This window comes from Mustela nivalis (assembly GCF_964662115.1).
Source record: "Mustela nivalis genome assembly, chromosome: 14".
Taxonomy (NCBI): domain Eukaryota; kingdom Metazoa; phylum Chordata; class Mammalia; order Carnivora; family Mustelidae; genus Mustela; species Mustela nivalis.
In genome coordinates, this window is record NC_139033.1 from 10858580 (window position 1) to 10885718 (window position 27139).

General features: G+C 43.4%; 2 protein-coding genes and 1 pseudogene across 8 annotated transcripts in view; 1 reads left to right on the forward strand and 2 right to left on the reverse strand.

Moving 5' to 3' along the window:
• Positions 1-27139, forward strand: part of TMEM116 (transmembrane protein 116) — a 181686-nt gene that overhangs the window by 100687 nt on the left and 53860 nt on the right. The window contains exons 11-12 of one of the 6 annotated variants that reach the window (XM_082698511.1): positions 5207-5258; positions 5679-5859. The exons of 2 other annotated variants lie outside the window; for them this stretch is intronic. In XM_082698511.1, the coding sequence (XP_082554637.1) occupies positions 5207-5258; positions 5679-5767 (141 nt within the window). In that variant the 3' untranslated portion in view covers positions 5768-5859. Of the gene's footprint in view, positions 1-5206; positions 5259-5359; positions 5566-5678; positions 5860-11164; positions 11415-27139 lie in introns of those variants that run through there. 3 more of the 6 variants (XM_082698507.1, XM_082698509.1, XM_082698512.1) reach the window with 3 other exon arrangements.
• On the reverse strand, positions 1948-4625 carry LOC309847780 (disintegrin and metalloproteinase domain-containing protein 1a pseudogene; annotated as a pseudogene). Its single transcript has one exon. The product of its transcript is annotated as a disintegrin and metalloproteinase domain-containing protein 1a pseudogene (transcript).
• Positions 16815-20278, reverse strand: LOC309848443 (disintegrin and metalloproteinase domain-containing protein 1a-like). Its single transcript, XM_082700023.1, has one exon. The coding sequence runs from the start codon at positions 19955-19957 to the stop codon at positions 17477-17479; it is 2481 nt and encodes an 826-aa protein (XP_082556149.1). The 5' UTR covers positions 19958-20278; the 3' UTR covers positions 16815-17476.

Sequence of the window (27139 nt, forward strand, 5' to 3'; positions counted from 1 at the left end):
GTCAGAATCCCCCAGATGTAATGGGGAGAGGAATCAGATGAAGAGGTATACTTCCTAGAGGCAGTCAGACATAATGCAGAACTGTTGTCACCTGAGCTTTATAAGAAACTGACCCTTGAATGTGGAGATTTCACAACCCAAGTTACATCTAACTTTTTTCCTGCCCACATTAAAACTGGCCTCCTCCCCTACCATAGTCTACCCTAATGTGGGTAAAACTTCATTTCCTGGAATTCAAGATCTGATAAACTTTTTATTATTTACTTGACAATTTATAAATGTTTAGCAATCAGGGTGCCAGGGTGGCACAGTTGGCTAAGCATTTAACTCTTGGTTTCAACTCAGGTTGGGATCTCAGGGCCCTGGGCTCAAGCGCCCTGTCAGGCTCCAAGCTCAGCGAAGTCTGCTTAGGATTCTCTTTCCCCCTCTTTTCCTCCTCCCTCTCTAATATGAGTAAATTTTTAAAGTTTAGTATCAATACTGCATCTTACTAAGATTTTGGTTGTGTTAGGGAGTAGCAAGAGGCATTCTACAAGGGAATGAATCTGGCCCTGTATTTTAAGGTTAGCGCCAGTTAATTACTCATGTGATAGACATTTATTAAGCATTTACAATATGCTGAGTCCAAGCACTGAATAGGAAGACAACATGCTCTTCCATGATGTCAGGATGTCACAGGAGAAAAGACAGTTTCATCAATAATAATGACACAATTTGAGAACTCATAATAGAGTTCAATTAGTGACATATTGAGTGCTTTATCCATCATTTTTACCACAGGAAAAAGCCCATGAGGGAGTGGAGAACGGAGATGGAGTCATACCTGAGGAGTGATAAGGTTCCATCACTACCAGTTCTGGAGCAAATTTTCTTTGCTTCCTCATGAACAAGATGGAGATTTCATAGGAAAGTTGGGAGGATTAAATTGAGAAAATGAATGTGAAGTATTTAACATAGTTCCTACCACAGAATGAATAACGATATTATATTTGCTTTGTACTTCTTCATAGAGAAGTATCTACCACCTCTAAGCTCCTTTGCCTATAATTGGAGAGATTCCTTCTGATATGAGTCAGCAAGTTAATTGTTTCAATAAATTTAAAAAAACAGAACTAAGACAAAATTTTAGTTTTATACATATACTTAGCACTATGGTATGTTGGAGTTGTATACTGTTAGAAAATAAGCTTAGTTTTTTGAGTCTAGGTGATGCTCATCAGACATGAGACATTTAGAGGTCTGAAATTCATCCCATGAAGATTAGTAATGAGTAAAGTTTATGAAATCTTGTCTAGAACAAAAATAAATGAAACTTTTTAGGTGAAAGGGAATATGGCTCTATGAAATTCTTGGAAATGCTGGGAAGTAAACTCGATATACATACATCATGTTAAACACTTGCCAGATTTGAAAAGGTGGATGATTTTAACACTTGCCCCTTGACCTTGGGAAAATCAGGGTCTTCTGGCTTCCCAGATATACTACCTCCCACAGAGCCCCAGAACAAAATGGACTCAATAACTATGCCAAGTGGAATCTGAAGATATGTATAATCTGAATAGGGTTTTATTTATTTTTATGTTTAAACACTCTTCATTTAATGAAAGTACATTTATAAGGCAAACTAAAATGATCACACAAACAACTACCCTCATCATGGGTAGTGGTTACTTACAAAGTGAAAGTAATAAAGGTAGGCAAATGCAGTAGTACATGTCAAACAAGTGAGATGAGAGATGGCATGTACTAAAAAGTTTCTGGTGAATGGAAAAATTGGCCCAAGACAAATACATTGATGTCTACAAATGCCTGTGAAGAGTTCAAATGAAATGTGGAAAAGAAAAAGTAAAATATTTAGTATATTAAATAAATAAAAGCTTAATTACTAAAATGAGTTCCAAAAGTGGATGAATCCCTCCTCCTACATTAGTGTATTTTTATAGATGGTATATTTTTATTCAGGTCCCATTCCCGAGCCATCAATTCCCACTTCACTTGTACTTCCCTGAGCCTCATTCCCACTCAGTGCTTGAGATGTTTGATATATTTAGCTTCTTCCTCTCACTACTTCTTTTATGGCTCTGATTCTTCCTCTTCTTCCTCTTCTTCCTCTTCTTCCTCCTCTTCCTCCTCTTCCTCTTCTTCCTCCTCTTCCTCTTCTTCTGGCTGAACCTCTTCTGCCTCTTCTTTGGGCTCTGGAGGAGCTTTTCTTGAATGTTTACACAAAAGGGCAATAAAAGCAGTTACTAATATTAATAGTAGGAAAAAAAGTACGAGAAATATTATGATCATATTGTCTATGAACTCATGTTCATGTTTGGCAGCATTGAAAGAATTTTCAGATTCCCGTTGTAAAATAGGAGAGCCACTGTCCACACTACCCCCAGTTCCTATAGTTGTGCAGTCAGGAGGGGCATAGCCAGCCTCACAATGGCAGTGCTTTAAATTGTTGCAAACTCCTCTCCCATTACACATTCGTTGTGGTTCACAGTCGTATTTCAGCACAGCATGATCAATGCAGGAGAAATTCAGACAGATTTTTTCTGGAGCACAACGTGTGCCAGCGTCCACATGTCCATCATCAGGGATATCAGTGTTATTGTAGGCATCCACGCTCCAGCACCAGTCATCCCTATGAGGCACCTGGATCATTGTGTGCATGGACTTGACCACTGGTACATGTTTGACATTTGTACATATAATTTTCCCACAATATATATTTTCAGCTGTACACTTTACATATTCCTGGTTATCTGAAGTGGGAAGGCCACAGTTTCCAAACCGGTCCCCTTTAGTGTTCATGGAAATGTAACAGTCTTCTGGGGCAGACCTTGCAGGGTATCCAAAAACATTTACACATTGAAAATCAGCAGTCTTGCACAGACCATCAATGCAATAATGAACTCGTTCACAAGGTGTACCATCTTGCTTGTATGTGTTGGTGGGGCATTTGTCAGAGTTACCATCACAATACTCTGGGAGGTCACACTCTCCAAAAGGAGAACGGCACATGATTCCCTTTTCTAGATATCCACACGTTTCATTACAGCAGAGTCCAGAACTACACAGTGCCGTTGCCTTCAGCCTACAAGTTTCGTCACAGCACAGGTTATTACCACAGTCAGGTCCACAGTCACACTCCTCATACATATCCAACACACCGTTTCCACACGTGGCTTGCCTACGCAGGCGACCTTGGGGCCGCGGCTTGTTAAACAGGCAGGCCCCTTTGTGTTCTCGGAGGAACTGGTAGAAGTGGTCAGAGCTGCAGTTGCTGAAGCCACTTTCTTTAGTGATGTTCTCATGCATGAGGCAAGAGAGTTTATCTTCACAAGTGCAGGCCGAGTGGTCGTGCTGAATACCCAAGTTGTGCCCAAGCTCATGGGCCATGAGCGCCGCAAACAGGAGGACATCTTCATGGTGGAAGGATTCAACAGCGGCTGCAAAGCCTCTTGAACAGGCACCATTGAGAAATGCCTGTCCCACATCGTCTTCAGGGTGATGTCCCACGATCAGGTGGGCAACATCGTGCTTCACCCGGGGGAAGAGCTTCTCCTGTCTCCAGCTATTGAAATTCCTCAGTGTAACTCGCAAGTCCGCTGGGACTTCGATGAGGTCCCCCTCGGTCCAGATCTCCATTCCGGCCAGCACCACCTGGGTGTTTATGCCCCGAGTGAAGATGTTGGCCAGAGCAGTGATGTCCATTACTCTCTGGACTGTCTCATCGACGTTCCTGCCCCACATCTGGAAGCGCTGGTTGCTGACCACGACAAACATCTCCACGTACTTAGTGTGTGACCAAAAGGACGGCAGGGCCTGTAGACTGCGAGGCTTCCTGCTCCCTTGCTGCCGGCTGGTGGACACCACTTGGCTGCCTTTGGAAGTGACGCTGCAGGACACTCGAGCTTGGGGTGCCATGGTGTACAACACATGTTCAAACTGTTTTGAGGTGTCCCTGGGCTCAATGCCATAGGGCTTCCCCTCCTTAATCAGGATGCCCCTGAGGCCTGAACAGGTGTTGAGGGAAACAAAAGAACCCGGGACTCCTTCTAGGTAGCCTTCGTAGTGACAGTCATGAGGGATGAAAGGCACTTCTTGCCCCAGGACCCCATTGTGGTAGCTGAAGACTGGAAAGGCATTCACAAAATAGTCTCTCTTCACCTTCAGTTGTATCACCTGCTTCTGGCCCTGCATTACTAGTGTATAGGATGCCTTTTCCCCTGGGTCTTCCCTTCCCTTGACTGTCAGACTCTTGGGGATGACTGTTTCGTAAGAAGAGTAATACACAGATCCAGGGTCACAGTACAAGCCTGGCAGGAAAATCAGTACCAACACTAGCATGATCCCCAACCTGACACACGAAAGTCCCGGCACTACAGGTGCTCGCCTCCAGCCCTTCATTTGTGGAGCCCAAGCCGGAAGCACTCTGCCAGCCCCATAGGCAGCCACTTGATATTTCTGTAGAGAAGACAAGGAGGAGGCAGACTGTCTCAAAGAAGCTGCCATTGACATGGCCGTTGGGAATCGGTTGATGGTGTCCATCAGAAGCAGCTGTCCCTGACACAGAGACCCTCAGGCGTTAGCTCCAGATCTATGCTGGCCGCATAAAGGGTGGCTACTGCCTACCTGAGAGAAGCATAGCCTCTGGCTGTGTCCTTTCCAGTCTTTCCGATCTGTTATCCTTCAGGTAGTGTCCTTTCTATGTGACTTCTTCCCCAGCATCAACTTCAGTGCTCCCTGGCTAAGGTCCTTTTGACATCATGGACTGATGTAATCATGAAGGACTGCAGGTGCTAAAAGGCAAGACCCTGCCTGGAGAGTGGAAACAAAACCTCCATGCCTTCTCAACTGTGCCACACGGAATGCCCCACCCCCGCCCCTCCTGTCGTCCGTTGCTTGGCTAACTCCGAGTGTTCCAGACCTGAGGGCTTAGACATCTTTGGAGGCACACTCTGTTGCTCATTTCCCCTCCTTTAAAACTCTTGCTCTGTAACACACGGACATCATAACTCAGATTGTTCTTTGTCCATGGATGGCATTGTAGGGATATGCGTCATCTCACAGGCCAGTCTGTTAGAAAAGGCAAGTGGAGTGGCAGCCCTGTGCCACAAGATAGACCCGAGTGTGCCGGTGACTCCCAGGGCAAGGGTCAATACCCCTGTGTTTTAACATCGTCAGAGTTTGGTTTCTCACGTTCTGTTTATAGCACTGTCCAATCGTGTGTATGGGGATGCCAGTAGAGCGGCCTGCCCTTCTGGGTGAGTATCATGGGCCCATTGGTGGGTGAGTCCAGGCCCACACTCTTCACAGGATGGCCCTGACATCCTGGTATGCTAATAGTATGCCTGTTGTAATCTAGGTATCCTGAAAGTCTCTCCTGTGTTAGAATATGGCCTCCGTGTGTTCAGTGACCAGTTCTGTCTGTCCATCTTTATTATACCCTCAGGTCTAGGAGAGTGCTTGTCCGAAAGTAGACAAACAAGAATTACTTACCAAGTGAATAAATGACTCCCAGGTTATGAGTGCTGTGATGTCTCATCTGTTGTGTGTTATTTGTTTGTTCCTGCTTGATGCCTGTCCTGAATGGCTAAAAATGTCTTCAGGAAAACCCACAACCATGCTGACTAACAGCACATTTGTGATCTCAATATGTACCTCTTCCTACATTCGGCCAGCAGGTCACTCTCCTGACTTCTTCTGGCCTTACCTTTGGCTGAGAAAAATAGAAGCAGTCCAAAGAGTGCTTCCACGGGTCGGTGCCGGGTGAGCCCCCCTGTGTCTAGATCCTCTCCTACTATGGTGGATAAGTTGTCCATGCTCCAGTCGAAGGCCAGTCCCTCTGCTTGCATGCGGAGTCTCCTCCCCTTTTTAATTTCTCGTGGACTTTGTTTGCTTTTCCAGTTGTCCCTTCTCCCTTTTCTATCTTAAACAATAAGAAAGAAGAAATAAGAAACAAACAAAGGTAAGAAGTCAAACAAGTAAAACAACAAAACAATAAGCTAAATCCTGAGTGTATTTTGGTTTGTTTGTTAAAAGAAACTAGGTCTCAAAAACAGGAAAGGAAGAAAAACTTACATATATATTTTTTTGTATCTTTGTGTGTATATATCTCTCAACTTGTATGTGTAGGTCTCAAATAAGAAAGAATGAAAAACTTTTATATATAAATATATATAATAAGTATAATATTAATTTATATATAAATGTATAAAATATATAAATATATAAACATTTATTTATATAGAAATAAAAACTTACATGTAAATGTAATATAATATCATAATAACATAATAATATATAGTAACATGTTACTATAGTAACATAGTAACTATATATAATAAAAATGCCATAAAATACAACAGAAGGAAACATAAAGTATATATCACAAACTTTAATAAGAACCAAAAAAGAATTAAAAAAAATAAGAAAATACCTGAAAAGAGTAAAACTGAAAGACTAATGAATAATAATTATTTTTAAAAAGCTGTGAATGCTCTATACTGTCTTTCATTTCAAAAGCTGAAGTCTTCCAGTTCCCTATAATGGGAAAACTTGGTGCTAGCGAGTTGTTCCAGCTGGTCTTCTGGCAGAGGGGTCTGTTGCGGGGATGCTCGGGTATCCTTGCTTGGTGGAATTGCCCTGCTATTACCAGGGAGCAGGGCTCAGTGCAAGCAGCTCCAGATTGCACTGTGTTGCGCACCGTTTTGTTCTCTGAAGGCCTTCAGCACCGATGCGGTTGGGGGTATGGATATGGCCGTGCCCCGATCTCTAGCCACCACCACCCACCCACACTCTTCAGGGAGCCCTCACAGGTGCAGTGAATCACCTCTTGTCTCCCTGGTTTCCGACGGAACTCTTTGTTCACCCAGCCTGTGACCGAGCATTTTTATCTCAGGCACCCACCCAGCTCTGAATCTCCAAACTTGACAGACTCCTGCAGTGCGAACACATGCCATTTTTCCCAGGAAGGGGGGTGCGGGCCTCACTGTACTTCTGCCTGTTGCTGTCCCCTGCCCAGAGAGCAGTCATACCACCATGAAGCAATTCACAGTTCATGGCAACACAGAGCAGAAAGCTGGCCGCTAGGCCTGCTGTTTTCACCTGGCTTCCCAGCTCCTATCCCTGAAAATCCTGCCACACTCTGGCTCCCCACTTTCTTCTTGTGACCTTGGGGATCCCGGGACCACGCTATCCGATGTGGGATTCCACCCCACCTCGTCACCTGAGCATCTTTAAGCCAGGGACATCCCCCACTGTAGCAGATTCCTAAAGTTCCGATTTTGTGCTCCCCTGCTTATAATACTTTGAGGGCGCTTCCTTAAGCAGGCTTCCTCCCTCCGCCCTATCTACCCATCTATTGCCCAGGATTCACATCTTCATACCTCCTACCTTCCAAAAGGTGGTCACTTTCCTATGTGTACAATTGCAGCAATTCTTTTCTCGGAGCTCCGATTAATTTTGCAGGTGTTCAGAATGATTTGGGTAACTATGTAGCTGAATTCCAGGAACCAGACGAAACTAGGGTCCCCTACTCCTCTGCCACCTTAACTTCTCCTCTGTGATTTCCTTTAGAAGAGTTTCCTCAAAAGGTCAAGTTCATAGAGAAAGTAGAATAGAGTTGACCAGGAGCTGGGGAAAAGAGTGACCAGGAGTTATTACTGTCTAATGAGTACAGAGTTTCAGTTTGGGACGATGACAGGTTCTGGAAATGGATGGTGGTGAAGGCTGTCCAGCAGTGTGAATGTACTTAATGCTACCAAACTGTACACTTAAAAAATGGCAAAGACAGTTAATTTTATGTGATGTATATTTTACTGATGGAGGGAGACTGCTGAGTAGGTACAACCCGAATGACGTGATCAACAGTTTTTGCTCCATAGAAATCACCCATGTGCCATTGCCAATCACGAATCTCCTGCATCGGAGATAATCATGATCCCATCTCTCATGGAAACCACTTTCTCCTTTAAAAAAATTGTTTTGCTTCCCAAGTATGCATCCCAGTGTAACTGTGTAATTTTATTTTACTTGTCTTTTAGTAACACCTTTATTGAGATACAATTCACATGGCATGATCATTTTTGTTTAAGCAGTCCAGTTCAAATAAGTCAAGCAGAGAAAGTCAGTTTTCCTATGTGTTCACTTACTTGTGGAACATAAGGAATAGCATGGAGGACATTAAGAGAAGGAAGGGAAAATGAAGGGATGGGAATCAGAGGGGGAGATGAACCATGAGAGACTGTGGACTCCGAGAAACCAACTGAGAGTCTCAGAGAGGAGGGGTGGGGGGTGGGTTGGCCCAGTGATGGGTATTAAGAAGGGCACGTATTGCATGGAGCACTGGGTGTTATACACAAACGGTGAATCATGGACCCTACATCAACCCCGATGATGTACTGTATGGTGACTAACATGACATCATATGAAAATAAATAAATAAAGATTCCAGTTCAGGGGCACCTGAGGGGCTCAGTTGGTTAAGTGTCTGCCTTCACGTCAGGCTGTCATCCCAGGGTCCTGGGATCAAGCCCCACTGAGCAGAGAGACTGCTTCTTCCTCTCCCTGCCACTCCCCCTGTTTGTACTCTCTCTCTGTCTCTGTCAAATAAATAAATAAATTCTTCAGAAAGTAATAAAAAAATAGAGAGTCCAGTTCAGTGGTTTGTAGTATGTTCAGAAAATTATGCAACCATCACCGCAGTCGATTTTAGAACATTTTCCCTCACCCTCTAAAGAAAACTCTCCCATTCATTAGCAGCCCCTCCTCATATCTCCCCTCCCCTGAGACCTTGGCCACCACCAGTGTGTTTTCTAGGACTTTGTCTGTTCTGGGTATTTCATAGCAAGAGAATCCTACAAGTTGTCATCTTCTGTGATGGACTTATTTCACCTCACGTGTTTTCAAGGATGAGCCATGTTGTTGCATGTGTCAGTACTTCCTTTCCTTTGGGCCAAATAGTTGATTTCTTCTGAATAAGGAATATGCCACATTTATTTATTTGTTTGTTTGTTTGTTTTATTTATTTATTTTGGACTCATCAGGGGTTGACCATGTTGGTGGTTTCCATTCTTTGGCCATCCGTTGTTGTGGCACGCGTCAGGATTTCTTTTCTTTCTGAGGATGGATAGTGTTTTGTTGTAAGTATACACCACATCTTGCTTATCCATTGGTCATCCATCGATGGACATTTAGGTTGCTTCTGTGTTTTAGCTATTGTGAATAGTGCTGCATGTGAACCCAGACATACCAACGGCCCTTCAAGACCCTACTTTCAGGGGCGCCTGGGTGGCTCAGTGAGTTAAAGCCTCTGCCTTCGGCTCAGGGCATGATCCCAGGGCTCTGGGATCAAGCCCCGCATCGGGCTCTCTGCTCAGCCGGGAGCCTGCTTCTTCCTCTCTCTCTCTGCCTGTCTCTCTGCCTACTTGTGACCTCTGCCAAATAAATAATTAAAATCTTTAAAAAAAAAAAAAAAAGCCCCTGTTTTCAGTTCTTTGGGGCATATACCCAGGAGTGGAATTGCTGGTTTGTATGGCAAGTCTATTTGTGATCTTTTGAGGAACCAATTTACATTTTCACTGGCAGCTCACATGGGTTCCAATTTCCTCCACGTCCTCATCAACACAAGACGTCTTATTTTCTGTTTTTTGGATGGTAGCCATCCTCATGGGTGGGAGGTGGTATCTCATTGCAGTTCTGGTTTGCGTTTCCCTAATGACAAGTGATTACCAGCCCTTACCAAGTCTTCACGTGACCTGTCTCCATCCACAGCCCTCAACTGCTACTCCACCATGCCCACTCTGTCCAGATAATGCTGACCTCCTTGCTGCTCTTCAGACATGCCAAGCATGCTCCCATCTCAGGACCCTTCCACTTCGACTTCCCTCTCCCTGATGGGCTCTTCCCCTCTCTGACCATTGGCTTCAAATAGAATTCCACCTTCACATCACTCTTGTTCCCCTTGCACAGCTTCATTCTGCTCCATTACACATATTACAGCCTGACGCATCATGGAGTTATCTTTTTGTTGGTACCAGGTTTGCAGTCTTTTTTTTTTTTTTTTCATTGTTTCAGAGGCTTTGTCTTACCTTTTTTCCATGTCCCTAGTACTAGTACAACAGTTCATAGGTAAGGACTCAGCAGTGGTTGAATGAATGAATGAGGAGAGGTGACATGTCAGCTTCACAGTCCAGTTGGACTTGTGTAAAAAGCACCGAGATTGGACAGCAAGCCTCGAATGTGCAAGTTGGCCTGTCCTGAGCCATTTGCACATTAAGGACTAAGGATGTGGTCAGAAGAGGGAGAAAGCTGGAATCTTTGACTTAGGGTCCAAGCAGCAGGTTGCTTTTAATGCCACATGGTCTTGAAAGGAGGGCTCTAAGAAAAGGAAGAAAGTCCTTACCAGGCTTACCTGTAACTGGGCCCAAGGCAGAGATTGCCACATCAGCCAAATCTTACTCCTCCTCACCCACAGAAATTTTCAATTTAGGAGGGGAAGTAGAATGTGTTTGCAAATGATCATGTACGTGATAGAATGTCAGAGGTATAAAGGAAGTTCAGTACTGTGACTCGGTAGTGGTAGATCTTACCATAGCTGAACAACATACAATTCATACATTCTTACATCCATCGACCCAGTTGATTTTAGATCTCCTAAAATCAGTGTTGTTCTGCGTACCCATTGTATTCCAAGCAGTGCACTCGATACCATAACACACATCACCCAACTTAATCTCTCAGCCAGTCTGTGAGAGGCATCCTTTGTGTGGCCATCTTACTGAGGCAGAAACCTAAGCCTGAGGAAGTGAAGTTTGGTGTTTAAGACCAACCAGCCAGAGAGTAATACCTGGGTTTAGAGAGAAGGAAGATGAATCAGAAGAAAGGTGATTTTCTTTCTCTTTTTAAAAAAAATTTTATTTATTTATTTATTTGACACAGAAAGAGATAGCAAGAGAGGGAACACAGCAAGGGCAGTGGGAGAGGGAGACACAGGCTCCCTGCTGAGCAAGGAGCCTGATGTAGGGCTTGATCCCAGGACCTTTTGATCATGACCTGAGCTGAAGGCAGTAGCCTAATGACTGAGCCACCCAGATACCCCGACTCTCTTCTTTTTAGAAAGGTTATTCTTTACTCTCAATATCCTTTCTGGTTGGATTTGTTATGCTAGGAAAACGCAAGACTCCAAGCTTACACAGCTCTCATGTTCTTAGCATCCAAGGAGAAGAAGAAAAGAACTCTCCTACCCTACGACCCAGCAATCCCACTACAGCTATTTTCCCCAAAGATACAAATGTAGTGATCCAAAGGGGCACGTGCACCTGAATGTTCATAGCAGCAATGTCCACAATAGCCAAACTATGTAAAAAACCTAGATGTCCATCAATAGATGAATTGATTAAGAAGATGTGGTGTGTATATATATATATATATACAGTGGAATACTATGCAGCCATCAAAAGAAATGAAATCTTGCTATTTGCCATGATGTGGATGGAACTAGAGGGTATTATGCTGAGCGAAATAAGTCAATCAGAGAAAGACAATTATCATATGCTTTCCCTGATGTGAAGAATTTGAGAGGCAACGTGGGGAGTTTGAGGGATAAGGAAGGGAAAAATGAAACAAGATGGGATCGGGAGGAAGAGAAACCATAAGAGACTCTTAATCTCACAAAACAAACTGAGGGTTGCTGGGGGGAGGGAGGTAGGAAGAGGGTGGATGGGTTATGGACATTGGGGAGGGTGTGTGCTATGGTGAAGTGTATAAGTGCTGTGTAGTGTATAAGTGAAGTGTATAAGTGCTGTGAAGTGTATGGTGCTGTGAAGTGTATAAATCTGGCAATTCACAGACGTATCACTGGGGCTAGTAATACATTATATGTTAATAAAAGAAAGAAAAGAGCTCTCATGGTGCTTAGGAAAGGTAGTCTATTATTGTCTCTTATGCTTGAATTGTTTTGTAAAATACCACTAATGTTGACATAGGTCATAAATACAGCTAATGGGAGAATAAAGATGATTAAAAATTGTATCTGTTTTGGAAAAAGATAATGCATAAAAGGAATAGTTTCTTTTTTTAGGTGCATTGTTACATAAAATATAAGTACTGCAATAGAGACTCTGAATAGTTGGGGGATCTGATGTACTGGTACTTTGATGCAACAGTTTTATAAAGAGATTCTTGGTTTTAGGTTTTCCTTAAAACATGACACATCGGTTATTTCATAGTTGGGGTCCAGTCTGATTTTTACAAAGCATAGAGCTAATTGGTAGCCTTTGCCCTATTTGGCATCTTGTTTACATTTCTGTATTTTTCTGATGACCTAACTTACCTGTGAAACCATAAAGGAAGGCCCTGGTTGGATAAGGGATCAGTGGATGGTGTGAGGGAGAGCCTTCTTTCCTGTCCTCTGGCACCTACACTGTGCATTTTTTATTTCTGTTTACACAGAGGGAAATTGTCTGCACTCACATCCAGCTCGTGATTATTAGGTGACTGAAAATGCATTACTAGGAGAAAGGTTGTGGCTTTGGAGCTCTTTCCTTTTGTGTCTTGCAAGGCTTCCTTTCCATTTCTCCACTAACACATGAGTAGCTCTAGAATTGAGATTCTGAGAATATGTTACGTGAGTAAACACGTTTCTCACAAAGTCCTAACTGGAGATTTCACTCAAGGACAAGGATGGATGGATCCTCCCCTGTTCAACAGAAAGCAATCACTGGATGGTCTGTTGCAGACTGACTGCCCTATCGGACTCTCCATGAGTATCCTCAAAGAGAATCCATGTTTCCTTGAGAAAAGTAGAGAGAGATATGCTGGAGCAGTTTCAAGAGCCTCCCTGGAGGGACAAAGTTTGAACCAAGTAAGGGTAGGGAAGAGTCGAAAGCCCAGAGCAGAAAGTGGCCATGGCATGTAGTGAGGACACAGGTGCTTCCTGTCAGACAAACTGATATGAGGAATGAGGACATGCTTGTTTTCAAGTCACAGGAGACAATGGCTGGTAGTGGTCAGAAAGACCCAGTTGTCAGAGTCCTTTAAAGCCATACCAAGTTTATGTCATCTGCTCTAGATAATGAGAGAGCAGTGGACCTTCCTGAACTCCAGACTGTGGTGACAAGATTACTGTCCAAACAGCATTGGGAAGGTCATTAGAGAGCCTGGTTAGGTAGTTTTCAGCAGTAAAATGGGCATTGGTTTGCAAATACTTGATCAGTCATGATTCCACTTCCGGGTTCCTTTGTAAATATTTAGAAAATTGTTTTCTAACTGTGAGAAGAGTTGGGTGGCTTTGTCCTTCACAAACTAATCCAATGCCTTTGTTATCCTCATACATTTCATTACAGCGTGACCTCCTTAGGTAAGACTGCCATGATATTATTAAATAACAAAAGCCATATTGGACCTTCCCCCCAACTTCTTCCCTGGTCCAAAAAGTTTTACAGCTTAATGTTCAGAAGCAGGGAGAATATTAATTTTAAAGAGTCAACATTTTGCAAACATTCTTGGAGGAAGTCTGCTCTTGGTTTTGAGAAAACACTTCAGTGAGCATGTTTGCCGAAAGGAAACACCAAAATTCTGTTCTGACATTAAGTTTCTCAACACTGAAAGTTTTAATTTTAATTTTTAATACCATGTCAAGAAATTTTGCAGACAGTGAGTGCCTGGGTAGCTCAGTGGTTCAAAGCCTCTGTCTTCAGCTCAGGTCATGATCTCAGGGTCCTGGGATCAAGCCGCGCATCAGGCTCTCTGCTCAGCAGGGAGCCTGCTTCCTCCTCTCTCTCTGCCTGCCTCTCTGCCTACTTGTGATCTCTGTCAAATAAATAATTAAAAATCTTTAAGGAAAAAGAAAAGAAATTTTGCAGACAAGTGCAGAACTTTAGTTAGTGCAGTTGTATCTCTGTGAAATTGATAATGTCACCTGTGTTTAATGTAAATCTTTTCATTTTCCTTCAACTGAGCCCCAGAGGGGAGGTTGGTGTCTGGCTCCGAGTTCTGAGGACATTCCTAAAGTACTCCTACATGGACAAGGAAAGATGTTAGGTTGGGGACATCCAAGGAAAGAGAGGACGTATCCCAGTCTCCCAGGTAGGGGCATGACCTCTGGACTCCAGGAACATGAATATTGGCCACATCCAAATGCATTCTTTTTCACATTGTAGTTTCTCTTTGTTCCCTCTAAGTCTGGATAAAAGTCTAGAGCCTGGACTTGGCTGTGCTTTGGGGAAGCAAGGAAAGGGCTTCAGTGTCCACCAGTCTTAGGGAGCACAGAGAGGACAGTAACCACCCAGGGAAGGCGGGTAAAGGATGGCAAGGAGTCATCGTCAGAATCTCCTGCGGCTGCAGCCAGCTGGGTCATGAGTGACTACCCATGCAGATCACTGGTACATGTAAGCAAACACACCTCAGAATCCCCCAAACATTATGGGGGTAAGGAATTAGGTGATAAGAGTATGCTTTGTAGAAGCAATCACACAAATGCTGAACACTGAACCTTGACTCCGACTTACCCTACTTCCCTTATTTTGCCCACATTAAAATGTGTCCCCTCCTTTCTATAACATATGCTAAACAACTTCAACCAATCCCTGGGATTTGGAGTTTCCACACATTTTAAGATTTACCTGAGAGTTTATAAGTATGTCCAATTTTCTATCACTTTTTCAGAGGAAGTTCATTCAAATAGTGCTGACCTTTGTTTCCTGCTTTCAATGCAATCATAAGGACAGCCACTAAAAATTTAAAATGTTTATTCAACTTCCAACTTGTGTTATTTGCTAAATTTTTGTAAATTTTGTTGTGAAATATTGTTCACAACATTTTGGGTTTTTGTTTTAAAGATTTTGTTTACTTATTTGAGAGAAAGCATGAGTGCAGGGTTGGGGGCAGAGAAAGGAAGAGGGAGAGGCAGAAGCAGAATCCCCACTGAGCAGGGAGTCTGACATGGGGCTTTATCTCAGGACCCTAAGATCATGACCTGTGCCAAAGGCAGACGCTTAACTGACTGAGCCACCCAGGCGCCCCTTGTTGTGAAGTTTTAGATAAGTTTTAATGATTGATTCCAATTAGCTATCTGACTTTTGGTCTTTAAAGAATGCTATTAAATAGCTAAGCATAATTACCCCCTACCTAAATCATGATTCCCTTGTACTTGAGAAGCTAGTAAAACTATGTGATGCTTTTCAGCTCTTGGCATAGTTCCCATCACATGTGCAGTTAGGCAGGCCACCCCTTCTGTTCTCCACTGAAGTGCTTCCTACTAGAAATCCTCCACATCTTTTTTCAAAGTCTCTAAGCACAGGTTTACATGTGGATAAACTTACCCAGTTTTATCCTTATTAGCACAGCTCTTGGCTGATCACCATTTAATGTTCTAATTAGATGGTGGTCTAGGGGTGTTTTCACCATGCATCCTGACATTCTGGCATAAAACACTTTGAGATTCGGCTACCAATAACTCTCATGACCTGGAATCTTACATAACTAAAGTCCTGAGTTTGGATTTTTGCCCTTAAAAAAGTTCAGTTTTGTTCCAGCAAAAGTAATTAATATAAGCTTCTTTAAGGCAGAAGTCGGGTCTTACCATTCTTTTTTTTTTTTTAATTTATTTAAATTTATTTTTATTTATTTTATTTTTTAATTTTAATTTATTTTTAATTTATAGGCAGAGAGTCAGGCAGAGAGAGAGAGAGGAGGAAGCAGGCTCCCTGCTGAGCAGAGAGCCCGATGCAGGACTCAATCCCAGGACCCTGAGATCATGACCTGAGCTGAAGGCAGAGGCTTAACCCACTGAGCCACCCAGGCACCCAGGTCTCACCATTCTTTTTTTCTGTACTTTTCTGCTCATGTAGGTCAGGCAGTTAGAAGAGGAATTCAGCAAATGTATTCTCAGGGACTGATGCTCAGGAACATCCCTGAGACTCAGAACACTCAACCTCTGCACCCAAGCAAGTTTTGGCAAGTGGCATCCATAGAAGTTACCCTCGTATTTTAAGGTTCCCTCTGGTTAAGTCCTTCATTTGGTCAACATTTACTGAGCACCCACAATGAGCTGGGACCTCAGAGCTCCATGATGTTAATGATGTCAAGGTATAATAGGGGAAAAGGCACTTTCATCGGTAATGATTACACCGTGTGATAGGTTCATGATAGCAGTAAGGCATCCCTCTGTAAGGCTTTTGTTTCGTTAGAGTAAGGAAGGAAGAAACCATTATCTGGGCACTTAAAGAACATATTGACCGTCTTTCTGGTCACTTTTTTGTACTAAAGGAAGGGCTCATGAGATAGTGGGGAATGTAGATTCAGTTGGATGTTGGGTGAAACAAAGGTTGCTAGGTCTAGAATAGAACTCTTCGAGGTCTGTTTCCTCATGCAGAAGATGGGAGGTCTCATAGGACGGGAGGTAGGATAAAATTAAGACAACAAATGTAAAGTGTTTAGCACAGTGTCCCATTCTGAATGGATCATGTTTTTGTATAGGTACTTCTTTTGTATAGGTACTTAACTACCCTCCAGAGCTCTGGTCCTTTAGACAGTCAACAGTATATTAACTTAAAAGAATTGAAAATTAAACAGAATCAAACAAGATGAGAATGGGGGCGCCTGGGTGGCTATGTGGGTTAAAGCCTCTGCCTTCAGCTCGGGTCATGATCCCAGCATCCTGAGATCGAGCCCCGCATCGGGTTCTCTGCTCAGCAGGGAGCCTGCTTCCTCCTCTCTCTCTCTGCCTGCCTCTCTGCCTACATGTGATCTCTATCTGTCAAATAAATAAATAAAATATTTTTTTTTAAAGTAGAAAATAGAAGAAAGTAAAATGAGCACTAGTCAAGATCACCTCTTGGCCAGGTTGCCCACCCTTGTCACCCAGAACCAGGGTGATCATACTGCCATGAATTGAATGGAGAACCACAAAATGGAAGGAGACCCAGGTAATAGGCCACATAAAGCCCAAAGTGATATTGTTTGAAAACAGGTATTTATTTACTTTTTAATTTAAATCTTTTTATTTCATGGATACACTTCACAGAGCAATTAGAACAACAAACATAGAAACTACTTTCCTAATGTAATGTGTAGTTTTAAGTGGGGTGAAAAACCTGGACCCTAATAGATATAAACATGTAATACTGTATATCCAACACAGTCGATACAAGATGACATTCCCTAAAAAACAGTTACGTCAAAACTGGACCTACTGAAGACAAAATATTGAGCTGAAAGTTTCATGAGAGAATTTTAAATGTTTCATAAAATATGATAATGAAATATTAAAATATTTTTATAAATGATTTCATCTATGTATACATAATCAGTGAGTACACTGAAGAAGAAAAGCCCTTCCTTGCACAGTAGTACATTTCATAAGACTGTAGAGTCCCTATTAGGGCCACTGCTGCCATTGGTGTGCACTTCATATTTGTTCCACTGAACCTCCATTCCAGGCAGTGCTTGGGTATTGGCTATATTAGACTTCTTCCTATCACTACTTATTTCTTACCTCTACTTCTTCCTCTACTTGGCCTCCTTCCTTTTCTTGTACAGCTTCTTCTTCAGTGTCTTCTAGAGCCCCTTGTGAGCACTGTGATATCTCCTTTCCAGCCCCAACACTGGCACCAATAATCAGACTTAAAAATATTGCCACAAGTAGTAAGGGAAATATGTACAATAGATTGCCAAGACTTTTGCTTTCAAATTTATTCTCACTGCCCCTGCCAAAATTACCACGATGAAAACTAAGACCTCTAGTTTCATCTTCACTGACATTTCCATCATCTGGCTTGCCGGGGGGACCACTGTCCACACTACCCCCATTTCCTGTAACTTTGCAGTCAGGGGGTGCATAGCCCTCCTCACAATGGCAGTGCCTTAAATTGTTGCAGACTCCTCTCCCATTACACATTTCTTGAGGTTCACAGTCGTACTTGAGCACAGCACGATCAATGCAGGAGTAATTCACGCAGATTTTGTTTGGGGCACAAAGGGTGCCAGTGTCCACATCTCCATCATCAGGGATATCAGTAATGTTATAGACATCCATGCTCCAGCACCAGTCATCATTGTGAGCTACCTGAATCAAAGTATGGTGGGGTTTGATTGGTGGTACCTGTGTAATATTTGTACATATAAGTTTCCCACAAAATATATTCTCATCAGTGCACTTAACGTATCTAGGGACAGCAGCAGTAGGACAGCCACAGTTTCCAAACCGGTTCCCTTTCGTGTTCATGGAAATATAACAGTCTTCTGGGGCTGACCTTGCAGGTGACCCATATATATCCATGCACTGAGTATCAGGGTTCCTGCACCGGCCCATAAAACAATAGTGAATCATATCACACGATGTACCATCTTGCTTATAGTGGTCCCTGGGACATTCTCCAGAGGAACCATCACAATACTCTGGGAGGTCACACTCTCCAAGCGCAGAACGACACATGAAACCCTTATGTCTCCACTGGCAATTAAAACAGCACAGTCCGTCACTACACTGTGCATGCTCATTCAGCCTACATGTTTCGTCACAGCACGGGTTATTACCACAGTCAGGCCCACAGTCACACTCCTCATTCACCTCCAACACACCGTTTCCACACGTGGCTTGCCTACGCAGGCGACCTTGGGGCCGCGGCTTGTTAAACAGGCAGGCCCCTTTGTGTTCCCGGAGGAACTGGTAGAAGTGGTCAGAGCTGCAGTTGCTGAAGCCACTTTCTTTAGTGATGTTCTCATGCATGAGGCAAGAGAGTTTATCTTCACAAGTGCAGGCCGAGTGGTCGTGCTGAATACCCAAGTTGTGCCCAAGCTCATGGGCCATGAGCGCCGCAAACAGGAGGACATCTTCATGGTGGAAGGATTCAACAGCGGCTGCAAAGCCTCTTGAACAGGCACCATTGAGAAATGCCTGTCCCACATCGTCTTCAGGGTGATGTCCCACGATCAGGTGGGCAACATCGTGCTTCACCCGGGGGAAAAGCTTCTCCTGTCTCCAGCTATTGAAATTCCTCAGTGTAACTCGCAAGTCCGCTGGGACTTCGATGAGGTCCCCCTCGGTCCAGATCTCCATTCCGGCCAGCACCACCTGGGTGTTTATGCCCCGAGTGAAGATGTTGGCCAGAGCAGTGATGTCCATTACTCTCTGGACTGTCTCATCGACGTTCCTGCCCCACATCTGGAAGCGCTGGTTGCTGACCACGACAAACATCTCCACGTACTTGGTGTGTGACCAAAAGGACGGCAGGGCCTGTAGACTGCGAGGCTTCCTGCTCCCTTGCTGCCGGCTGGTGGACACCACTTGGCTGCCTTTGGAAGTGACGCTGCAGGACACTCGAGCTTGGGGTGCCATGGTGTACAACACATGTTCAAACTGTTTTGAGGTGTCCCTGGGCTCAATGCCATAGGGCTTCCCCTCCTTAATCAGGATGCCCCTGAGGCCTGAACAGGTGTTGAGGGAAACAAAAGAACCCGGGACTCCTTCTAGGTAGCCTTCGTAGTGACAGTCATGAGGGATGAAAGGCACTTCTTGCCCCAGGACCCCATTGTGGTAGCTGAAGACTGGAAAGGTATTCACAAAATAGTCTCTCTTCACCTTCAGTTGAATCACCTGCTTCTGGCCCTGCATTACTAGTGTATAGGATGCCTTTTCCCCTGGGTCTTCCCTTCCCTTGACTGTCAGACTTTTGGGGATGACTGTTTCGTAAGAAGAGTAATACACAGATCCAGGGTCACAGTACAAGCCTGGCAGGAAAATCAGTACCAACACTAGCATGATCCCCAACCTGACACACGAAGGTCCCGGCACTACAGGTGCTCGCCTCCAGCCCTTCATTTGTGGAGCCCAAGCCGGAAGCACTCTGCCAGCCCCATAGGCAGCCACTTGGTATTTCTGTAGAGAAGACAAGGAGGAGGCAGACTGTCTCAAAGAAGCTGCCATTGACATGGCCGTTGGGAATCGGTTGATGGTGTCCATCAGAAGCAGCTGTCCCTGACACAGAGACCCTCAGGCGTTAGCTCCAGATCTATGCTGGCCGCATAAAGGGTGGCTACTGCCTACCTGAGAGAAGCATAGCCTCTGGCTGTGTCCTTTCCAGTCTTTCTGATCTGTTATCCTTCAGGTAGTGTCCTTTCTATGTGACTTCTTCCCCAGCATCAACTTCAGTGCTCCCTGGCTAAGGTCCTTTTGACATCATGGACTGATGTAATCATGAAGGACTGCAGGTGCTAAAAGGCAAGACCCTGCCTGGAGAGTGGAAACAAAACCTCCATGCCTTCTCAACTGTGCCACACGGAATGCCCCACCCCCACCCGCCTGTCGTCCGTTGCTTGGCTAACTCCCAAGTGTTCCAGACCACATCTTTGGAGGCACACTCTGTTGCTCACTTCCCCTCCTTTAAAACTCTTGCTCCGTAACACATGCACATTATAACTCAGATTGTTCTTTGTTCGTGGATGGCATTGTAGGGATATGCGTCATCTCACAGGCCAGTCTGTTAGAAAAGGCAAGTGGAGTGGCAGCCCTGTGCCATAAGATAGACCCGAGTGTGCCGGTGACTCCTGGGGCAAGGGTCAATACCCCTGTGTTTTAACATTGTCAGAGTTTGGTTTCTCACGTTCTGTTTATAGCACTGTCCAATTGTGTGTATGGGGATGCCAGTAGAGCGGCCTGCCCTTCTGGGTGAGTATCATGGGCCCATTGGTGGGTGAGTCCAGGCCCACACTCTTCACAGGATGGCCCTGACATCCTGGTATGCTAATAGTATGCCTGTTGTAATCTAGGTATCCTGAAAGTCTCTCCTGTGTTAGAATATGGCCTCCGTGTGTTCAGTGACCAGTTCTGTCTGTCCATCTTTATTATACCCTCAGGTCTAGGAGAGTGCTTGTCCGAAAGTAGACAAACAAGAATTATTTACCAAGTGAATAAATGACTCCCAGGTTATGAGTGCTGTGATGTCTCATCTGTTGTGTGTTATTTGTTTGTTCCTGCTTGATGCCTGTCCTGAATGGCTAAAAATGTCTTCAGGAAAACCCACAACCATGCTGACTAACAGCACATTTGTGATCTCAATATGTACCTCTTCCTACATTCGGCCAGCAGGTCACTCTCCTGACTTCTTCTGGCCTTACCTTTGGCTGAGAAAAATAGAAGCAGTCCAAAGAGTGCTTCCACGGGTCGGTGCCGGGTGAGCCCCCCTGTGTCTAGATCCTCTCCTACTATGGTGGATAAGTTGTCTGTGCTCCAGTCGAAGGCCAGTCCCTCTGCTTGCATGCGGAGTCTCCTCCCCTTTTTAATTTCTCGTGGACTTTGTTTGCTTTTCCAGTTGTCCCTTCTCCCTTTTCCATCTTAAACATCTGTTTGTCTTCAAAGATCCAGTCTCATTATATGCTGTAATATCTCAGCCTATGAAACCATCCTTCTCAGCCCATGTCACTCTCCAGTCACATCCATTTTCTCTTCTGTTTCATAGTGAGCTCTTTGACGGAGTGTATAAACATTCTTGTTCCAGTTTGCATCACTCCTTTTTTCTTTTCAGAAATGCTTAACTTTGAATCACACCACAAACACATGACATGCATAAAACAGGAATGTGTTTTACACTGAATTATTAAAAAGAGAACAGCTGAGCCAGACACAAAAGGACAAATATTCTGATTTCAAGTACTTAAATTTTTTTAATTTAAATGCAATTCAATTAATATATGGTGTATTATTAGCTTCAGAGTTGGAATTTAGGGATTCATCAGTTACATATAACACCCAATGCTCATTCCATCAAGTGTTCTCCTTAGGGGCCATCACCCCATTACCCCCACACCTGCCCATTTCTACTCCAGACACCTCAGTTTGATTCCCATGGTTGAGTCTCTTATGGTGGGGCATCTGGGTGGCTCAGTGGGTTAAGCCTCTGCCTTCACCTCAGGTCATGATCTCAGGCTCCTGGGATGGAGCCCCACATTGGGCTCTCTGTTCCCCCCTCCCCCTCTGCCTGCCTCTCTGCCTACTTGTGATCTCTGTCAAATAAATAAGTAAAATCTTTAAAAAAATTTTTTTAAAAGAGTCTCTTATGGTTTGTCTCCCTCTCTGTTTACATTTGATTTAATTTTTCGTTCCTTTCCACTGTGTTTATCTGTTTTGTTTCTTTGATCCCACATGTGAGTGAAGTCATATGATATTTGTCTTCCTCTGCCTTATTTCACTTAGCATAATGCCCTCTAGTTCCATCCAAGTCATTGCAAATGGCAGGATTTCATTCTTTTTTTTTTAAGATTTTATATATTTATTTGACAGACAGAGATCACAAGTAGGCAGAGAGGCAGGCAGAGAGAGGAATGGAAGCAGGCTCCCTGCTGAGGAGAGCACATGATGTATGTATGGCTCCATGCAGGGCTTGATCCCAGGACCCTGAGATCTTGACCTGAGCCGAAGGCAGAGGCTTTAACCCACCGAGCCAGCCAGGCGCCCCAGGATTTCATTCTTTGTGATGGCTGAGTAATATTTCATTGCATATATACATATGCACACACACACACACACACACAAATATACACCCCACATTTTCTTTATCCATTCCCCTGTTGATGGACATCTAGGCTCTTTCCATATTTTGGTGATTGTGGGCATCAGTGCTATAAACATTGGTGTACATGTGCCCCTCGAGATCACATTTATATCCTTTGGATAAATACCTAGTAGTGCAATTGCTGGGTCTTAGTGTAGCTCTGTGTTTCACTATCTGAGAAACCTCCATATAGTTTTCCAGAGTGCCTGTCACAGTTTGCATTCCTACTAAGAGTGTTAGAGGGTTCTTCTTCCTCCACATCTTCGCCAACATCTGCTGTTCCCTAAATTGTTAATTTTAACCATGCTGACTGGTGTGAGGTAGTACTCATCGTGACAGTGATTTGTATTTCCCTGATGCTGAGGGATGTTGAGCATTTTATCATGTGTCTGTTAGCTATTGCTTTGTCGTCTATGGAGGAATGTCTATTCATGTCTTCTGCCTATTTCTTAACTGGACTTTTTGTTTTTTGGGTGTTGAGTTTGAGAAGTTCTTTATAGATTTTGGATACTAGTATGTCATTTTTCTGGTATGTTATTTGTAAATATTTTCTCCCATTCTGTAAGTTGCCTTTTAGTTTATTTTATGTTTAGTTCTTTTTTTAAAAAGATTTTATTTACTCATTTGATAGAGAGAGAGCCACAGTCGGAACACAAGCAGGGTAAGTGGGAGAGGGAGAACCAGGCTTCCCGCCAAGCAGGCAACCTGATCAGGGTTCAATCCCTGGACCCTGGGATCACGACCCGAGCCGAAGGCATCCACCCAAGTGCCCCTGTCTTTTAGTTTTGTTGACTGTTTTCTTTGCTGTGCAAAGAAAATTTTTGTCTTTTTGTTACCCTTCACGTTTGAAGGCGTGTCAAACAAGAAGTTGCTATAGCTAAGGCCAAAGAGGTTGCTGCCTGTGGTCACTAGTATTTTGATGGATTCCTGTCTCACATTTAGGTCTGTCATCTGTTTTGAGTTTATGTGTGTGTATGGTTTAAGAAAGAGACACTTCTCCGATGAAGACATACAAATGGCTATCAGACACATGAAAAACTGTTCATCATCACTAGCCATCAGGGAGATTCAAATTAAAACCACATTGAGATACCACCTTACACCAGTTAGAATAGCCAAAATTAGCAAGACAGGAAACAACGTGTGTTGGAGAAGATGTGGAGAAAGGGGAGCCCTCTTACACTGTTTGTGGGAATGCAAGATGGTGCAGCCACTTTGGAGAACAGTGTGGAAATTCCTCAAGAAATTAAAAATAGAGCTTCCCTATGACCCTGCAATTGCACTACTGGGTATTTACCCCAAAGATACAGATGTAGTGAAAAGAAGGGCCATCTGTACACCAATGTTTATAGCAGCAAGGGCCATAGTCGCCAAACTGTGAAAAGAACAAAGATGCCCTTTAACAGACGAATGGATAAGGAAGATGTGGTCCATATATACTATGGATTATTATGTCTCCATCATAAAGGATGAATACCCAACTTTTGTAGGAACATGGATGGGACTGAAAGAGATTATGCTGAGCGAAATAAGTCAAGCAGAGAGAGTCAAGTATCATATGGTTTCACTTATTTTTTTTAAAGATTTTATTTATTTATTTGACAGAGAGAAATCACAAGTAGATGGAGAGGCAGGCAGAAAGAGAGAGGGAAGCAGGCTCTCTGCTGAGCAGAGAGCTTGATGCGGGACTCGATTCCAGGACTCTGAGATCATGACCTGAGCCGAAGGCAGCGGCTTAACCCACTGAGCCACCCAGGCGCCCCTGGTTTCACTTATTTGTGGAGCATAACAAATAACATGGAGGACATAGGGAGATGGAGATGAGATGGGAGTTGAGGGAAATTGGAAAGGAAGGTGAACCGTGAGAGACTATGGACTCTGAAAAACAATCTGAGGGTTTTGAAGGGGTGAGGGGGTGGGAGCTTGGGGGAGCCAGTGGTGGGTATTAAGGAGGGCACGTATTGCATGGAGCACTGGGTGTGGTGCAAAAACAATGAATTCTGTTATGCTGAAAAGAATTTTTAAAAAATAAAAAAATAATAAAAATTACATATAAAGAGCCTTCCTAGGGGGAAAAAAAGAGGTCTGATTTCATTCTTCTGCAATGTGGCTGTCCAGTATGAGTTATGTATCAATAAAGCTATTGTTGGGGCGCCTGGGTGGCTCAGTGGTTACCTGCTGCCTTTGGCTTGGGTCATGATCCCAGGGCCCTAGGATCGAGCCCCACATCAGGCTCTCTGCTCAGCGGGGAGCCTGCTTCCTCTTCTCTCTCTCTGCCTGCCTCTCTGCTTACTTGTGATCTCTGTCTGTCAAATAAATAAATAAAATCTTAAAAAAAAAATAAAGCTATTGTTGAAGGTCAAGACGTATTGAACCACCCTGCAACCCAGGAGTAAATCCAACTTGGTAATGGTGAATTATCCTATTAATGTACTCTTAGATCCTATTAGCCTAGTATCTTGGAGAGAAGTTTTGCATCCATGTTCATCAGGAATATTGCTCTGTAATTCTCCTTTTTGGTGGGGTCTTGGTCTGGCTTTGGAATCAAGCTAATGTGGCCTCATAGAATGCGTTTGGAAGTTTTCCTTCCATTTCAATTTCTTCAAACAGCTTCAGAAGACTAGGAATTAATTCTTCTTTAAATGTTTAGTAGAATTCCACTGGGAGGCTGTCTGGCCCTGGTTTTTAGGAACGTTTTTGATTACTGCTTCAATTTGTTTGCTGGTTATGGGTATGTTTAAGTTTTCTATTACTTAAAAAAATTTTCCTTATTTGTCCAAGAGAGCACAAGCACAAGCAAGGGGAGAGGCAGGCAGAGGAGAAGCAGGCTTTCTGCTGAACAAGGAGCCCAATGTAGGGCTCCATCCCATGACCTGAACTGAAGGCAGATGCTGATCATGACCTGAGCTGAAGGCAGATGCTGAACCAACTGAGCCACTTGGATGGTCCAGATTTTCTATTTCTTTTTGTTTCAGTATTGGTTGTTTATATGTCTCTAGGAATGTGTCCGTTTCTTCCAGATTGCCTAATTTGTTACCATACAATTGCTCCTAATATTCACTTATAATTGTATTTCTTCGGGGTTGGCTGTGATTTCTCTCCTTTTATTCATGATTTTGTTTGTTTGGGTCCTTTCTCTTTCCTTTTTGGTAAATCTGGCTAGGGGTTTATTGATCTTATTAATTCTTTCAGAGAACCAGCTCCTAGTTTCCTTGTGATCTGTTGTACTGTTGTTGTTGTTTTTGTTGTTGTTTTTTAATTTCTTTATCTTTAATTTCTGCTCTGATCCTTATTATTGCTCTTCTCCTGCTGGATTTCAGCTTTGTTTGCTGTTCTTTCTCCAGCTCCTGTAGGTGTAAGGTTAGATTGTGTACTTGAGACTATTCTTGTTTCTTGAGAAAGGCTTGAATTCTTATATACAATATAAGTGCCTTTGGTGCATCCCAAAGGCTCTGAACCTTTAGTTTTCATTTTCATTTGTTTCCATTTATTTTTTAAATTCTTTAATTTCCTGGTTGACCCATTCATTCTTTTGTGGATGCTCTTCAACGTCCATGTATTTGTGTTCCTTCCAACTTTCCTCTTGTGATTGAGTCCACATTTTAAAGCCTTGTTGTCTGAAAACATGCATGATACGATCTCAGTCTTTTTTACCAGTTGAGACCTGATTTGTGACCCACTGTGTGTGACCTATTCTAGAGAATGTTCCATGAGCACTTGAGAAGAATGTGTATTTTGTTGCTTTAGGATGAAATGTTCTGAATATGCCTGCGAAGGCCATCTGGTGCAGTGTGTCATTCATTCAAAGCCCTTGTTTCTTAGTCGATCTTCTGCTTAGATGATCTGTCCATTGCCGCGAGTAAGGTGTTAATGTCCCCTACTGTTATTGTACTATTATCAACGTGTTTCTTTAATTTTGTTATTAATTGGTTTATACAGTTGGCTGCTCCCAAGTTAGGGACATACATACTTATAATGGTTGGATCTTCTAGTTGCATAGACCCTTTTATTATGATATAGTGTCCTTCTTCATCTCTTATTACAGCCTTTGGTTTAAAATCTAGTTTGTCTGATATAAAGATTGCTACTTGTAGTTATTAATCAATGTCCATTAGCATAAAACATGGTTCTTCATCCCCTCACATTCAATCTGGAGGTGGCTTTGGGTCTCAAATGTGTCTCTTGTAGACAGCATATCAATGGGGCCTTTTTCTTTTTAATCCAATCTGATACCGTGTGTCTGTTGATTGGAGCATTCAGTCCATTTATATTCAGAGTAATTACTGAAAGATATTAAGTGCCATTGTATTACCTGTAAAGTCGCTGTCTCTGTAAATTGTCTCTGTTCCTTCGTGATCCTTGTTACTTTTGGGCTCTCTCTGCACTCAGAGGATCCCCTTTAATATTTCTTGCAGAGGCTTCTGGGTAGCTTGGTTAAGCAACTGCCTTTGGCTCAGGTCATCATCCTGGAGTCCCAAGGTGGAGTTCCAAATTGGGCTCCCTGCTCGTCAGGGAGTCTGCTACTCCCTCTGACCTTCTTCTTCTCTCTCTTTCTCTCTCATTCTTTCTCTCTCATCTCTCTCACTCTCCCATAA